Source organism: Berghia stephanieae, chromosome 3 (assembly GCF_034508935.2).
Source record: "Berghia stephanieae isolate SIO BIC M18660-M18661 chromosome 3, UCSD_Bste_1.3, whole genome shotgun sequence".
Taxonomy (NCBI): Eukaryota; Metazoa; Mollusca; class Gastropoda; order Nudibranchia; family Aeolidiidae; genus Berghia; species Berghia stephanieae.
The window spans coordinates 96,602,658-96,620,232 of NC_088362.1; the positions used below are offsets into that span (position 1 = coordinate 96,602,658).

The 17,575-nt window shown below is 33.4% G+C and overlaps 1 protein-coding gene across 1 annotated transcript in view; it reads right to left on the minus strand.

Moving 5' to 3' along the window:
• Positions 1–17,575, minus strand: part of LOC144969399 (dynein axonemal heavy chain 5-like) — an 85,840-nt gene that overhangs the window by 46,170 nt on the left and 22,095 nt on the right. The window contains exons 19-37 of the mRNA XM_078908508.1: positions 17,388–17,505; positions 16,873–17,056; positions 16,058–16,198; positions 14,472–14,584; positions 13,966–14,070; positions 12,803–12,933; positions 12,369–12,530; positions 11,726–11,901; positions 11,200–11,356; positions 10,355–10,567; positions 9,612–9,725; positions 9,072–9,203; positions 7,598–7,621; positions 4,897–5,006; positions 3,645–3,741; positions 2,968–3,089; positions 2,376–2,517; positions 1,095–1,187; positions 488–687 (exon numbers count right to left, since the gene is read on the minus strand). Of these exons, the coding sequence (XP_078764634.1) occupies positions 488–687; positions 1,095–1,187; positions 2,376–2,517; positions 2,968–3,089; positions 3,645–3,741; positions 4,897–5,006; positions 7,598–7,621; positions 9,072–9,203; positions 9,612–9,725; positions 10,355–10,567; positions 11,200–11,356; positions 11,726–11,901; positions 12,369–12,530; positions 12,803–12,933; positions 13,966–14,070; positions 14,472–14,584; positions 16,058–16,198; positions 16,873–17,056; positions 17,388–17,505 (2,534 nt within the window). The remainder of the gene's footprint in view (positions 1–487; positions 688–1,094; positions 1,188–2,375; positions 2,518–2,967; positions 3,090–3,644; positions 3,742–4,896; positions 5,007–7,597; positions 7,622–9,071; positions 9,204–9,611; positions 9,726–10,354; positions 10,568–11,199; positions 11,357–11,725; positions 11,902–12,368; positions 12,531–12,802; positions 12,934–13,965; positions 14,071–14,471; positions 14,585–16,057; positions 16,199–16,872; positions 17,057–17,387; positions 17,506–17,575) is intronic.

The following is a 17,575-nucleotide window of genomic DNA, read 5'->3' on the forward strand; positions in this document are numbered from 1 at the left end:
TGCTATATATGATGAATCGTTTGTTGCTGTAACTAGCAGCTTTTTAAAAAATTACCATATCCTCGCAATTTACTCTGATCGCTTGCTTTTAAATTTTGTTTTAAATACCTTTTTAAAATCCTACTATTTTATCATTTAAAAAAAGTGTATCAAACAGCAGTGGCCACCCAACAATATCAATATAGATGCTGTACTTCAAAACCATCCTTCATCATTTATCAGATATAAATTGTGAATGGATTAAATGAAGAAAGAAAATAACATAATTTATGAATTATATGTTGTCACCTGGAGAGCAAATTGCACACAGAGAAACACATTTATTACATTCTTTGCATGATATTCATTTCATATTAGATTCAATCATCTTAGTTCTGCGTGACAAACGGTACAGTGTGAAGAGGTTTCTAAAAAAATTGTTTAAAGTAAACTTGATTTTTAATGAAACAAATAATTTAAATTAAATTATAAAAGTATGGTTCCATACTTGAGATGCGGTCTAACAGATTCTAAATCATTGGGACGACTCAACAATGCCAGTAGGATTGGGTCAGAGACAAAGTAGAACCTTGGGAAAGCTCTCCTCTTGTTGTCTAGATATCCCATCAGACTCTTGAAACAGATCTCCAATTCTTCATGAATATGGCGTAGGACAACAGCTTTAGGAACTTCGCCGCCATAGCAACACTGATTGGGATTTTAATATTTAGAAAATCAGACTTTCCCTCTTCGTGTCTTTGTCCTTCATTATCATCATCATCATCATCATCATCATCATCATCATCATCATCATCATCATCATCATCATCATCATCATCAACATCATTATCATCTTCATCATCATCATCTTCATCATGTTGATCAACATGATCATCATCATCATTATCATCGTTATCATGATCATCATCATCATCATCTTCATCATCATCATTATCATCATCATCTTTATATCATCATCATCATCATCATCATCATCATCATCATCATCATCATCAGCATCATCATCTTCGTCACCACGATCATCAACATCTAACCCTCCGTCGTCTTCTTCTCATATTTCTTTATAAATCAACAGAAGCAGTCCAGTCACATACCTGTAACACATTCCTCGTGTCAAAAGCTCTCTTCATCATCTTTGTCCAACCTTTGTCGATTCTGGAAAACCTCTTGGCCTCTTGTGGGAGTTCCTGGATGGAAAGGAGATTTGATTTATGGATTGTTGTGAAGATTGATTTATAGATTGTAGTGAAGATTGATTTATAGATTGTAGTGAAGATTGATTTATAGATTGTTGTGAAGATTGGTTTATAGATTGTTGTGAAGATTGATTTATAGATTGTAGTGAAGATTGATTTATAGATTGTAGTGAAGATTGGTTTATAGATTGTTGTGAAGATTGATTTATAGATTGTAGTGAAGATTGATTTATAGATTGTAGTGAAGATTGGTTTATAGATTGTTGTGAAGATTGATTTATAGATTGTTGTGAAGATTGGTTTATAGATTGTTGTGAAGATTGATTTATAGATTGTTGTGAAGATTGATTTATAGATTGTTGTGAAGATTGATTTATAGATTGTAGTGAAGATTGATTTATAGATTGTTGTGAAGATTGCTTTATAGATTGTTGTGAAGATTGATTTATAGATTGTTGTGAAGATTGATTTATAGATTGTAGTGAAGATTGATTTATAGATTGTAGTTAACAGGACTGATTTCAGATTAAAAATAAACAACCACAACCTGCCAATTAAAGAGTAAAATTTCAGTTATTTTCCAAAAAAGAAAATATCTTCATTAATAGCTAAATCAGGTGTATTGGACAGTAACAAGTAAGTAAATGAGTAAGTACGAGATAAATCTCTAGCATCATTAAACCCATAGAGATATAAATTTCCTGTATACAAAATGATCCATTCACACAGTATTTTGGAAATCTCATTAATTTACCAACATTTAAATGTAAATGTTGCTGCCCGAAGCTCGAAGAAATAAATAATAATATGAAATTGAATGTAAGCTTTAATTTTATTACAAAAACAGATCAAATCAACGTTTCGGGTTTCCCCTTTATCAACAAAACAGGATGACTGAAACACTACAGATGAATGAGATAATGTGGTAGTGGCGTAGTTAAGATGAATCAAAACTTAACTACGCCACTACCACATTATTCATCTGTAGTGTCTCATTCATCCTGTTTTGTTGATAAAGGGGAAATCCGAAACGTTCATTTGATCTGTTTTTGTAATTAAATTGAAGCTTACATTCAATTTCACATTATTATTTACAACATTTAAATGTATTAACTTCTCTTCAAGATTATGTTTTTCTAACTATCATATACATGACATCTTAATAAATTAAAATCGTACTCGAACTGCGATGCTGTTGCTGAAAACGGCTTCCAGATACTGCCATAGATCCTGGACCTCAAGCCACAGCTCCAAAACTTCTGCAACTTCTTTCAGTTTCTCTGCCCAGGATGCCGCTTCATCTCTCAGTGGCCCTATGTATCTGTGAATGAAATAAAGAGTTTCATTAATAAAAAAAATATCTAGTGCATCAACTATAATATTCTGAATATTTTCAGATCATGTTTATTTGATAAGAAGATACAAATGTTGAATGATTTTAGTATAAAATGATTAGAATTTATTCAAAACGTGAGAAAATTACACCAATTGGGAAATATCAAAAAGTTGTTAAATGTTTTTATATAGATATGCCTTGCTCTTTTTCTTTTATCATGGGAGGTGGAACCCCCCCCCCCCCCCCCTTCCCACCCTCCAACCTTCAGAAAAATAAATTGATAATTATCTTTTATCTAAAAAAAAAACAGAAAATTTTAATTCAACCAAAGACAAAGAGCAACTATAACCTCCAATTACTTAATTCTGGAGAATGGAATGTAACGTTTAAAAGGAATATCAAGTCAATAACAAAAGAAGAATCTAGTGTACTTACCGAGACGTGAGCATGTTGGCAAGCAAAGCCTCGGCATCTTCCAACTGTTCCAACAATCTCTCAGTAAAAGCTTTGTCAAGGAACATCGGACCTCTCTTTTTGTAATGCTCGAAATTGAGGACCTGAGATGGAATGTAAAAATAATTCAGTGTGGCTCAAATTTAAAGGAATTTACAGTCTCTGATTTATTTATTTAATAATTTATTCACCTATTTCTCTATTCATTTCTTTACAAGTTTGTTTATATAAGTGATTGAATGTTTTAAATTTGAATTAATGTTTGAATTAATTAAACTATCAATTCATTGATTTATCTTTATACGCATATATCTATTTATTTATTTAACTGTTTATTTATATATTTTGTTTATCTATTCATTCAATTCTTTATTGAATCATTAACTTATCTATTTCTTCAACATTTATGTGTCTTTAATCAGGTCAGATCTATACTATAAACAGACGACCTCCACACACACACACACACACACACACACACACACACACACACCACACCACACATATATATATATATATATATATATATATATATATATATATATATAGAGAGAGAGAGAGAGAGAGAGAGAGAGAGAGAGAGAGAGAGAGAGAGAGAGAGAGATAAAACCATGGGTCATAAGCAAATGTCCAAAGTAAATAATGGAGTCAGAGCATACCTGTTCAGTCCATTCTTCCTCTATAACTCTCATTTTGATTTCCAGTTCCAACTCCCTACTGGCTCCCTTACAGATCTCTTCAATTTCAGTTTTATGTCTGGGGGAAGTGCGAAACAAGATTTATAAAACCTACTTTACAAGCCATTCATTTCAATTCTAGAAAGAAAAAAAAACAACCAAAAAAAAAAAGAAACCCCAAAACACTTGACTTGATCTGACTACATCATGAGTGAGCTATTTTGTTTTGAATGAATGTAGGCATGCATATACGATGATATGCTGGTTTGTATGTATGTCTGCATGTATGTATGTATGTATGTATATGTGTTTGTATGTACGCTCATTTCTTTTGTATACATGTGTAGAAACAATGTGCAAGCGTGTATGTTCGTGTATGGCTGTGTCTGTATTTGTAAATGTGTTGATATTCATACCATGGACCAAACTGAGCATTGTTTACCTCACATGAATTGCTTTTAATTTGGACAATAAAGATTATTATTATTATTATTATTATTTATTATGTCACCAAAGAATAAACAAACAGGTTTGATAATATTCGCGATCTAATCAAATTTTAGAATCTAATTAAAATCCTTCGTTGTTCAATAACTTGTAAATTAACCCTTTCACATCGATAACGAATATCTCTCAAATCATAATTTCTCCTAGTTATGGTGTGTTTAAGGAGGCAGACATTACTTTTTTCACAATGAACGGGGAAAAACTTCATAGAAGTCCAAGTCCCACCGTTGTTATCGTTTCTTGGTGAAAACTGAAAATAGGATGTCAGAGTGAAATTTTCTTCTTACTTTATGTGACGGTCTGGCTCATAAGACCGAGCGTCACTGTCCATGTTGTATACCCAAAATAAAAATAAAAATAATGGTTCCTTCCTGATAATCTGAGCTGCATCTTTAAAGGTCTAAATATTCCTCAAAATATTTATACTATAAAAATTATTATTCCGTGAGCAGAACATACTCGTATTTGGGAAAAACAAGTGTAAATGACAGTTAAAATTGGCTGGAGGAATATTAAAAGATTGATACTTCGATTGCCCAGTTTGTATTTCATTTGACCTCCTCTATAAGGCAATTTTATCCTATCTACAGATTTGTTATTTTTACCCCTGAATGCATTTCATGATGAGGTAACCAACAAAGTGACAAAAACCTCGTCTGTAAAGATTTAAATACAAACATAACGGGGCTTATAAATGTTTGTGAAATAATATCTGAACAGATCTTACTTGATGAGCCCAATATCCAGGAGGTGACACAACTTGAAGACATTCCCTTCCAACTGGAATGAACTGTGTGTTACCTGCATGACTTGTAGCCAATGCCTATTTCGGATTTCCTGAAAACAACGAATCATAAAATTTCATTTTTTGCTCACACTTTAACACTACTATCATAGTAACTGTGTTGTAGCAAGTATCTCCTACTACATTTTGTCCGTTTGTCTGAAGTATTATTTAGTATTTTCCATTATGTACTGCGTCATTTCAAACTTTTGATACGTATCGTAGGATGAAATAATATGTCACTATTTCTTTTATGCTAATCAATCTTATGCAAAGCAAATCACAGGATGGTGAATTCATAGTGAATGTTGCAGAAGAGAGGAGTAAAAAATGAGAATTGAATATGTTAGGAGCGCCAGCGCCCAAAAGATAAATCAATAGTGAGAATTTTGTCTAGCGTGGACATGATAATAAATGGGTTCCACAATCAAATTGAAAAGAAATTAATATGATTTCGTTTCATTTATCTGATAAAACAAATATTAAAACTGATGAAACATCATTGCACTATCATAATATCATAGTTATGATAAATTTAATCAAATTTCACTCGAAAGGATAAAGTTGAGGAAAGGGTATCGACTGAATTAGATTAAATTGTTGTTATATTGCCATGGGAATGGGGTAGTTGAAATACACACACACACATACACATTGGCACAATCATAAGATGTAGAGTATTTTCGAGTAGAATTGGGGAAAGGAAGGGTTCAAACACACAAAATAAAAAAAAAATTTTTTAAATAAAAATTTGAGCTTTTATATAGTGCAATATCCACTAAAAATGCTCAAAGCGCTTTACAAGGGGTCCCTGGCCAACAGCAACATTTAACATGTAGGACGGGACATGACGCCTGTTAGACAATATTACAATTTTTCGGACAAAGACAACGCTGTTATAGGCCAGGTACTCGTTTTACACCTGAGTACGGTGAGAGAATGTGAGTAAAGAGCCTTTTCCAAGGACTCAACTATGCACCGAGCGTGAGGCTCGAACCCATGACCTTCCGATCCGAAAGCGAGTGTCATACCACTAGACCACATAGTCGCACAAACAATGGCACAATGTCATGACAGTATTATGAACGAATTCACAATCAAGGAAAGTTGACCGCGGTAAAGAGAGCAGGGATTTGAATTAAATGGGTGAATTTTCAACCTTATTCACACAATGTATGTATGGGGTAAAATGAGATTAATCGTCACAACGAGGAATGAAATTATAATCTATCATATTCCATGCACATTTTTGAGACAGATTATGAAAACAGTAAATAATAATCAAGTAAATATTAAAATATAAATAAAAATCCTCACAGCTAAGAACGTATGAGGAAGAACAGAGTAATATAAAAGATAAATTTCTTATTATCATGACTGTAACATTATCATCAAAAGAGATCACAAAATGTTTTGGAGAAGGAAAATAGAGAAGTTATAATACAGGATGAACACTCCCTGGTATCTACGTGGACCATATAGGGCTAAGACAAAACGAATGGCAAACATAAAGATACTTGCTATGATTGGTGAATTTTTAAAAATTACTAACATATTTTGACACAAAATGAAACAATAGATAAAAACCTTACAATTGTAGAAGGTGTGCAATTATAAATACAAAATATGCAAATAGACAAATTAAACTTTAGGTGCTTGAAAATAAATAAATCAATAAATAAATATATAAATAAATAGATAAGTAAATAAGTAAATAAATAAATAAATATATAAACCATAAATAAATATATAAATAAATATCAATAGTGCACGTGCAACTCAATAATTTAAAAAAGTAAAAGAAGAGTAAATTACTTGTTATCGCCTGTAGCGACCAAAAGTACGAAACAAAAAAGTTGGATACTCAGGGAAAAAGAACAAAACAAACAATAACTTAATTTAACTCAACATAACAAAAAAAAAAAAAGAAGGGATAAAAGCGGATAAGAATATATCACATGACTCAATTGAAACACCGGAAATAAAATCAAATCTAGTTTAACTTCTTGAGAAAAAAAAAAAACAGACATAAAAAAAACAAGTGGTATGGTGTGCATGTGTAGAACAATAAAGTAAAGTTCTTTTTATACTAATGCATACTGTAAGCTAGCTTAGTAATAGAATAAATTTGTTAACATCTATTTATTTCGAAGAAAATTCACGTTACTTTCTGTCGAAAAAATACAACAAAAATAAAACACTAAAACAAAGCAGAAATGAATCATTTTAAACTATTTCATTGATAAAACTTGTGAGATCATTTGTGAAACGATTTATATAATTCAAAATATTTATAAAAAGAGTGAAGTATGTTTGTATTTAATAATATATAGCCCTACTCTAAAAAAGACCACTTCTTATTTATTTTCGGTTTTCAAATATAGAAAACAGATAAATCATATCATTGGATAGTTACGTGCACATTCACGTGTATAATTTTATAAAAGACATAAAAATTAATCTAGTCATGGACCAAAAGACCAAATAAAACCACTAAACAAGTTGATCTAAGTGATCATTTTTAAAATGTCATCAAGAAGGATTTAAAAAATGAGAAAATCAAAAATGAAATGACAATCAAGGACTTTGTATGTTGCACAAAATGGAGCAGGCCTAGGGGCGATAAACCATGTCCTATACTTACACTTAAACCAAATCGATTATCTCCCTGTAGGTAAGACCATTGAAGATATTAGTAGTTATCAAATGAAAGTGGGCGTCAAAAATACAATATGGGGATAGGTTGTGCGTATACAAACAGTTCAATCTTTTTTAAAATAACAAGAGAAAAATACACCAGTGATATTTTGTCCGTATACTTTGTCTGCCATTGATTGCGGAGTGTCAAAAATACCCACCCAAAATGCTATCATGTATTTTGTTCTTTATAACAACTACATTATAATATAATAAAAAGTCAATAAAGTAAATCATGATTTTCCATTCCTTTTCAAAACAACGAAAAATTTACAGCTTTATTTACCCTTCTATAATTATTTCTTCACTTTTAATCATTATTATTTTTAAAATGGTATGAGTTTGTAATAACCGTGAATTAATAGATAACCCTTCTTCTTGATACATAGATATCAAAATGTCAGTAAATGGAAACACACTGATAGAGACATTTCTGTGCATTAAGAAAAATGAAAAAGAACTTTGCCTCTGATATCTACGTACGATTCCCAACAAAATATATCATGAAAGAAAAAAAAAATACAGTGTATTAATAACAATAGGGAACAAAAGATATATTTAAATATTGTAATGCTTTTTTCTATTTCCCCCCAATAGAATATAGATACAGTCTGTGTTAATTTAGTAAGCTATTCATTTTTTGTTCACCAATAGTGTAACTTTTCATTAAATGGTAATGAGCAGATTTGTCAACAAATATATATATATATATATATATATATATATATATATATATATATATATATATATAATAATATATATATATATATATATATATATATATATATATATATATATATAACTAAATAACTAAAAGAAAAGAAAAGAAACAAAACATTTTGTTATACATTTTGAGATTTCACCTGTTCAGTATGACTGCCTTCTTGATGACACATTAGGTTTTAAACTGTGATTAATTTAGAATTGTCTTCTGCATTCAAATAACAATAATAATTCATTTTTTCTGAATAATTTTGAAATGAAATAAAGATGGAAAGAAACATACAGTCTGAAAAGCTATAATGTCATTTTTTGTCAAAGAGGGATTTCAAGAAATAATAAATATGAGTGCATTGGACGGATGATTAAAATAATATATATACATAGTGCATATATACTCGTTGTATCCGTGTCATAATTCATTATATCAATAATAAAGACAGTACAGTCCATCTAAAAGAGTGTAAATGACACAGGTTAACCCGCATGTTATGGATATATTGAGAAAATTGACTAACATCGAAAAGGATAAAACCACTGGAAAGAGAAAACGTCAAAAAGTAGATTGCCATGAACTACTGAATCACAACTTTTTAAATCCAAATCATGATTGGTTGTAACGTTCCAATAAATCAAGTTGTTTATGTGAAAATAAAATGAATAATTTATAATGTGCTGTCATTAATTTTCAAAAGACTTACTTTCGAAGCCAATTTCTGGAGCAGAGGGAAAACTTGAAGATAATTTTGTAATTTTGTTTTCAGATCATTGTAAGCGTCCCAGTCTTTTAGTTTGCTTGGAAGAGCCAGACATTCGTCCCAATAGCTCTCAACCTAGGAAAGAAGGTTACAACAGTTCTCCATTATTCTAGAAGCACACAAGTTGGGTGGTTACAAATCAATTTAAAAAGAAAAAGGGGGAAATATAAATTGTCCACAAACCCTTTTAGGCGCTGATTTCTCACAAATCAGGAAATGATTTGTTTGTCTGTAATGGTGAATAATTGCCTATTATAGGACATAAAATTTGGCATATTGGGCGATGATCTCACAAAATTACTTTCATGGGCAATAAATAGTGATTTCTTTTCTTTCAAAAAGCAAACTAAGAAATATCAATTTAGGCAGTTCTCATTGAATGCAAAGATTTTCTTTATACCAAAAGTTTCCGGGACCTAGAAGTTTTAAAAAGTAATATGCTTTAAACAAAAGGAAAATGGAAATGCAAGTAAATGATCCTACCTCGGCAGAAGATCCTTCAAGATCAACTTCAGCCCAAAGAGTGTCTCTAAATTTGTTGTCGAAACGAATGAACTTCTGGAACAGTCCATAAAGCTGGCTTAATAGATCAAGTTCCTGTAATAATATAATAAATGTTTAGAATTTATCATACAAAAAAGACTTTATGTGAGTGAGTTGTAAAGTTTGAATGAGAATTATTACCATCGTTATATAGCCTTCGTCATCTCCTGTTATGAGTAAGAGAGCTTTTAAATAAATATTTGGAACAATTTTATTTAACAAAATGCATCTCTTGACAGTCTTAAAAATATTTTAATAAATATCTTTAAAATGTTTTTAATTAAACAACTCAGTTAATAATGATTGACAAATCATGACATCTATTAACATTTTAAGGGATGTAAACGCATGGTTTTTTTTTCATTTACATCAGAGATATATATGCCGTAGCCTATTCATTGCAGTCTCTTATTGAAAGTAAGGTCATACTGAGTATATAGTTGTCGACTAAGGCAATCCATAAATCATATTATTCTATTGTTTTTATTATTACAGTTTAATAAAAAAAATCCCCAGTGATGTTTTATTTCAAACTTTAAAACAAACAAAATTATGCAAAAGTTCAATAATTGTCAAATGTTCGGGGATGCAAAAATATAGGCAAAGGACCATTCCTTCGTAAACTCCCTTAGGTGAATTATTGCATGCTCAATATTTGTAGTCTCAGCAAGCCAAATTCTTACCTCTCCAGTTTTGTCAAGCTCTGGGAAGGGTTTACATGCAATGCCAAATAATTTGGAGACAGAGTCCAACGTTTTGCGTTTTGCATCGTAAATAGTATACCGATGCTGGAAGTCTTGAAGACGGGAAACAGCTTCTGCTGGTTGAATACCGGGGACGGATGGACCTTGGGCATCAAATGCATTGCGGAACTGGATCACCTCAACTACAAATGTCTGGAAATTAGATTTAATTAAAGTTAGTTACCCAAGTGTTTTTATATTGCCTTAGAAGCTATGCATTGTATAAGTGGGCATGTGCGTGTGTGTGTGTGTGTGTTAGAGACAGAGAGAGAGAGAGAGAGAGAGAGAGAGAGAGATTGAGAGAGAGTGTGTGTGTGTGTGTGTGTGTGTGTGTGTGTGTCTGTGTGTGTGTGTGTGTGGTGTTTAATGTATGAGAGAAAGAGAGAAATAGAGAGAGGGGTGTATGTGTATTGTTAAAGGAGAGATAGAGAGAAAGAAGAGAGAGAGAGAGATAGATAGATAGAGAGAGAGAGAGAGAGAGAGAGAGAGAGAGAGAGAATAAAAATATAAATATACTATTCCAAAGCCAAGAGATAATACGGGAGAAAGTATTGATTACTTACATGATACCCTCAAATATTTATTGCATATCTTAAAAACGTATAAAATTAAATAGAATCAGTGTTTGCTTTTTTAAAGTATAAAGCTGGTAATCACGTTAAGTTATTAGTATTATTTTAACAAATACGAGAAGAAAGAAATGAAGAGAAAGAAACATGTTAAGGAAAAATCGTATTGCAGCAAAGAAAAACGTACTAAAAAAGCAGAATAAATAGATTTTCTACCTTGACTTGTTTGTCTAACTCCTGCTCAAATGCACCACGTCTTTCCTTCAAGAGAAGTTCCCTCACTTGCTCAGCAACCTCCATTAGGTCTGCCCATTTCTCTCTCAGACTGTCGACCTCTTCCACTTCTTCTCTTGGCAAACGCAACTCAAATTCCCTTTATGGAAAAAATTAATAATTGATTATTCACTCTTTAGCTTGTAAAGAATGCAAAGAATAACTATATAATGTTAAATACATGTACATAAAACATTACATAAATATTTTTCTTAAATTAAAATGGAAAATGTTAAAATAGGATCATGAGTGAGGAGGATGGGGGGGGGGGGGGGGGGGGAGGATATGTCAATACAAATAATAAAGAGTTGTTATTTTTATAGATATATCAGCTTCCAAAAAAAGAATGCTTTAACATGGAAATTTTTTGGATTCAAACCCATTTTCAGCCAACAGTAAGCAAGATAACTATCAGCCAAGTGTTCGTTTTCACTAGTAATAACCCTAATACATGATAAAACCTTTTTACCTGAGTTTTGTATACATAGTCTCAATAGGGAGATAAATGCCGTCAATCTTATTCTCCATGTCTCGTAACTCTTCCAGCAAATGAAGAGCTGAGTTCAATTGGTCCAAAGTTTGTACATGTTGCTCCAGACGCGTTTTGACATTGGCTCTGTAAGCCACAGCACTATCCAACTTTTTCTGTGAAAAGTCCAAGGATAAACATTTAGGGATCAAATAAGTGTTGTCTTTCCACTATTTAGTTTATTATTGTTTTAATGGCGTGCATCACAATATTTTTCCTTCTTCATCTTCATATACACTAATATAAGCTAATATTTTGAAAATTTTATATATACATTACATATATTATATATATACATACATACCTATATATATATATACATATATGTGTGTGTGTGTGTGTGTGTGTGTGTGTGTGTGTGTGCGTGTGTTTGTGTGAAGCTAGAATTTGATTAACCAAGCATACTTTGGAATGAGAAAGAAGGTGATTTTCAATGTTGTTTTTCCGCCATCCTGAAAATCTTGGAATAACGACAACATACTTTTTCCGGTTTCTGGCAATTTCGTCATCCAGGGGTTGCATATATTGTACATTGTCAATAGGATAATTTTAAAAATAAATAAATAAATAAATAAAACTATACCTTTCCTTCTTCGTGCAAGACAGAAGCAAATTTGGTTTTCCATGCCATTGAGAAGCCATGCAGGGCGTCTTTGATTGGATCAGAAAACAAATTGATTGGTCCGACAGGCAACCTTGCGGGAATTCCCAGAACTTTCTTTTCCAAGTAAAGATATCTCTCAACCTGCAAGTAAACAAGGAAAATGTAGTCCATTTTAGTCATATCTATTTCCAAGTAGTTTAACAATATTTTCATAAATTTTCCTCAAAATTTTATGTATAAAAATCCAAATCTGGAAAAGAAAAACTTTTTTTTAGTTCGAAATTTGCCACTTGGCCACAAAACAATCGAAAAATACAGAAACTGGTGTAACTTTTCATTTTCAACTTTGGTATAATTTAGTTTTTATCAATGGATTCCCACAATTTAATTAATTAATTTCTAGACTCTCTAACCTCTCTCTTGATAGCAACCACTCCCGGTTCGGAAATGATGAATTCGTTGAAATTTCCATACATGTCATCTCTCCAAAGGAAGTTGTAATAACTGAAGTGGAAAAGATGCCTGTTCACAAGGCCGCCCAGTTCTGGAGAGAGGCGAAAATGTAACATGTTAAAACCCTAACTGATAAATAATGATGTAGGAAACACTATTATGGTGGTGAAACCTGGTGTTTTGGGGACTTAGTTGCAATTGTACTTGGATTTCTTGTTGTTCAAAGTAGGTGTCCCATGGGGAAGGGAGACAGGAAGATAGAAAATACTTATTGGACGGTTCAAAGCGACTGCCTTGTACAAATTGTTTTGCATTTATGCAACTGTCAAAAATAAAGAAAACAAAACAATTTTTTTAACCTTTCATCATCGAGGATTTTACTCAACTATTATTTTGTTTATAAATGCTGACAAAATCATGTCTACGGGGAGAGCTGGAACTGCTATGCAATTTGAGCATTTATCAGGCTCAGAGTCATATAGCGTGGCTCATTGGTATGGTCTTTGCTTCGTACCTTACCGAGTTCGATCACCCGCCGCGCTGTGTGGCCTTGAGCAAGTCACCTCGCCCTAGCTCACTTTGCGGCGCTGCACTGCGGCTGACGCCTGGGTTATTCCAGTCTTCCCTTGGAATAGACCCTAAAGAAAAATTTCCCCATTGGGATGAGTAAAGGGAATTTTTTTTTTTTTTTTTTTATTTTTTTAGATGTCATTACTCTCTTGGTGAAACGATAAGATATCTGAAATCAAACAACTTTTGTAAAGGTTTGGAAGAGAAACCATTCCAGAGGTGATGAATAGATAGAGATAACATTTCCTTTAATTTTTTTAAGGTCATCAAAGATTGTATTTCTCCATTACCATACAAAAAAAGAATGCATACATTACACTAAAAAATTCATCAAAATATAAATAATCTGGAATAAATTTCTCGGTCAGTCAATTTAATAGTGTAATTGCATTAAAGAACGAAAGCTAATTAATTGTAAATGAGATTCTTGTTTATTCTTATCAACATGAAAACATCAAACCAAACTATCTCTTTCTACCTTCTTAAAAACCTTTTTGTTGTTTATATATATAGTTTTTTTTTGGTGTTTTTTTTAATGTCAGACCCAACTTACCATCGATAACAGCAGCCAATTGAGAATGAAGCTCTTGCACATTTCCGTCACCGCTTATCATGCTGTAGAATGACTCATCTCCTGACTCACTCATCCACGTTATCTCTGTCATAATAATAATAATAATAATAATAATAATAATAATAATAATAATAATAATAATAATAATAATAATAATAATAATAATAATAATAATAATAATAATAATAATTATCTTTATTGTCCAACTAGGCATTATTGTTAGGTTCATAAGCAAGAAGAACAATATAAATGGAACACTCTGATGAATTATTATGTTATTTGATCATAATTATGTTTGTTCGGCACAATTTATGCATCCAAGTACTAGAAAAGAATAAAGATATAACTTTAATGTAGGAGCATTTGAGTAAATCATCAAAGCTTTTTCACAATGTAATATTTTTTATTTGGAGACAAAATTATATTAATCTAAAGACTCTTAACTAAAGTCAATTAAATTCTTTATTACCACACTGAAGTCATACCATTGTTTGCTTCCAAAATAGCATTGGCAGTGTCCGTGATTGTTTTTTGAACGATATCCAAGGTAGGCTCCACAATGATGTTGGGGATGGAAAACTTCACATTCACCTCAAACCTGCATGAGTTAAAAGAAAAAAAGTAATTACTATCATAAAATCAAATTAAAAATGTAAAATTGCAATCTTATTTTTTTAGTTTTTTTTCAGTGTGTCATAAATTTAAAACCACATTCATAATAAATGTTTTTAAAACTTTTACCTTACAGACACATTAAAAAATCAACACGATAATGTTTGCAAATAACCAGCAATCAAACATTAAAAAAGTGCTTTCATAATCACATCTTAAAAGGATCACCTAAGACAACTGAATGGATGTGTATTCCTTTATCTTATTTTTCCTTTATCTTATTATACACTGATGCTGATGACCTATGCCTCGCAACACAGGATGTGTCCTTCCAACCAATCGAGAGCAGACTGACAAATGCCCTAGACACCCTTACAAAGTACTACACTAAAAACTCGCTGAACGCCAACCCAGGGAAAACACAAGTGTGTGCATTTCACCTCAACAACCACCAAGCCCACAAAAAACTTAACATCAAGTGGAATGGCCAGACATTAAAGTACAACTACCACCCAGTGTACCTCAGAGTGACGCTTGATCGGATCTGTCCTTCAGAGAACACGTGAGGAAGACCAAGGCAAAAGTGTCCACGCGTAATGCCCTCCTTGGAAAGCTGGCAAACATGAACTGGGGAACTGACCCTAAAACTCTAAGAACCACAGCATTGGCCCTCAGCTACTCAACTGCAGAGTACTGCTCAGCTGTGAGCCCGATCATGCCATGCCTCCAAGCTAGACCCCGAGCTCAACAACGCCTGCCGAATCGTAACGGGCCAGCTGAGAGCAACACCATTACCACTGGTCTACCGTGCAACAGGAATAGCCCCACCACACATCCGGAGGGAAACTCATGCCCAAATACAAAAATACAAACAGGAAAAAGACCAGAGACACCCCCTTCATGACCACAATTGCCCCAAAAGCAGGCTCAAATCAAGGAAAACTTCCTCACAGTAGAGAGCCTTTACCCAGACCACTCAGCACTCTTCCGCCTGGACAAATGGGTAGAATGGGACAAGACAGCAAACGATGCCCTCCAGCCCCCAACAGAAAAGCTCCCAGCAGGCACAGACCTCAAGAGAAAAGACTGGGTGGCGTTGAACAGAGCTAGAGCAAAGGTGGGAAACACCGCCACCAACCTCTTTAAATGGAAAATCTCACCGGGCACTGAATGCCCATGCGGTCACCCCAGACAGACCATGGACCACATCCTGTCCGAATGCTCGCTGGGACCTCACTGCACCAATGCTGACCTGAGGGAATGCAACCAGACTGCCTGGGACTGGCTGACTCACTGGCGCGACAAGATATGATGATGATGATTATACACTTTTCCTAGCTTTTCCAGTACCAGTTAATAAAACCTTTTCATCCATACTTTTGTTTTCAAAGAAAGAGAGGGGATTGGTTGTTCACGGTTCTAAACACATTTCTCAAACTCGTAAAACTTCTATACTTACTGTAAGGGTGTGCTGCTGACTGCATTTTCTCCAGGCGACCAGGTCATTTCAGATAGATTTGTCATAGTGCTGTTAGGCCTATCTGATTGCTGGGACATCCTTCCACCACTTTGGGCTGAGTTGACACGACTGTTACCAGCACTAAAACAAAATGCAGTTGGAAAAAGTTTTCTGATATTGGATTGTATATTGTTGTAATAATCTAAAAATATTTGTAATTTTTGTAAATCAAATTTCAGTTCTATAGTATAGTAATAAAACAAATTAATATAATACTCATTGCTTGTGTCTTAGTAAAACACCACTGATTTCCTTAGATGTGATCGGTAAAGACTGCTATATACTCCCCCTCTCCCCCCCCCCCCCCAACCCTGTTTCAACCTCACTAAACAAAAGTGGCCATTTACAGAGTGTATCTCCCTCGTTTCACCAATCCTTCACATGCTACATTAATTATGCCCGATGAAGACAATAAAGAATCAAGTTTTTATTCCAAACAGAACAAGTCCAAATTTGCCCTCCTTATTTTGTACTAACGCGCCCTTCGATGTCAATCACTGCCTGTGCTATGACACTCGTTTACACTCATGTTAAAAAAAAGAGCTTTATATAGCGCAATATCCACTAAATGTGCTCAAAGCGCTTTACAAGTCGTGCTGTAATACAAACCCAAGGACATAACATCAAGAGCAGTGTTGTGAGATCATTGTTATATATCCAGTCCCTAACTAAATCAAAACATTGCTTGACTTTGTGTCAATGAGACACCATACTGAACAGATGATGCCACAATCTCTACTTCACAATAGACTAACCTGTAGAATGTTCCATATGCAGCTCGAGGAGAAGGAGAGCTACATTCACTCTGGGATTCGATGTTAGACATGGGTGTAAAGGCTCTCACCACCTCTCCAGTGCATCCAGCAGCCTCGGCCAAACAAGCCAGGGATTTAGTGGTGGCACTCAACACAGCCTGGAACACACGGTCCTTGAAATGAGCTGTTGATAGAAAATCAACATTTTATGTAGAGCTTTTACGACCTTCACAAAAAACGTATAATACATGCTCAATAGAGCAAAATTAGGGTCAACAATACTGCCCAAAAAAGAAAAAGTGCAAGAAGCGAGGCTCAAACCTGGGACCTTCTGGGTCACAGTGCAATGCCTTAATAATTGAAAACGACCAACGGCCGGAACATCGTTTGTTTTGTGTTGTTCCTTTATATGTGAGTCACATTTACTCCCTTTATCTTTCTCTCCGCCTTAATGATTACTTGACCATCTCACCCACTACCATCCAAGATCAATGACAAACATCAACATTACTTACTAATTAGCTCTACGACATTGGCTTCCTCTTTGGATGCCTCCATCTTCTCTTTCTCATTCTCCTCATTGTCCAACATCAATTGGAGTTTCTTCTCCTTCAAGGCTTGCTTGCTCTCAGGCTGTGTGTGGTGCAAAATAAATAACAACAAAAAATGACAAAGCAAACAAAAAACTTTACAACACATTATC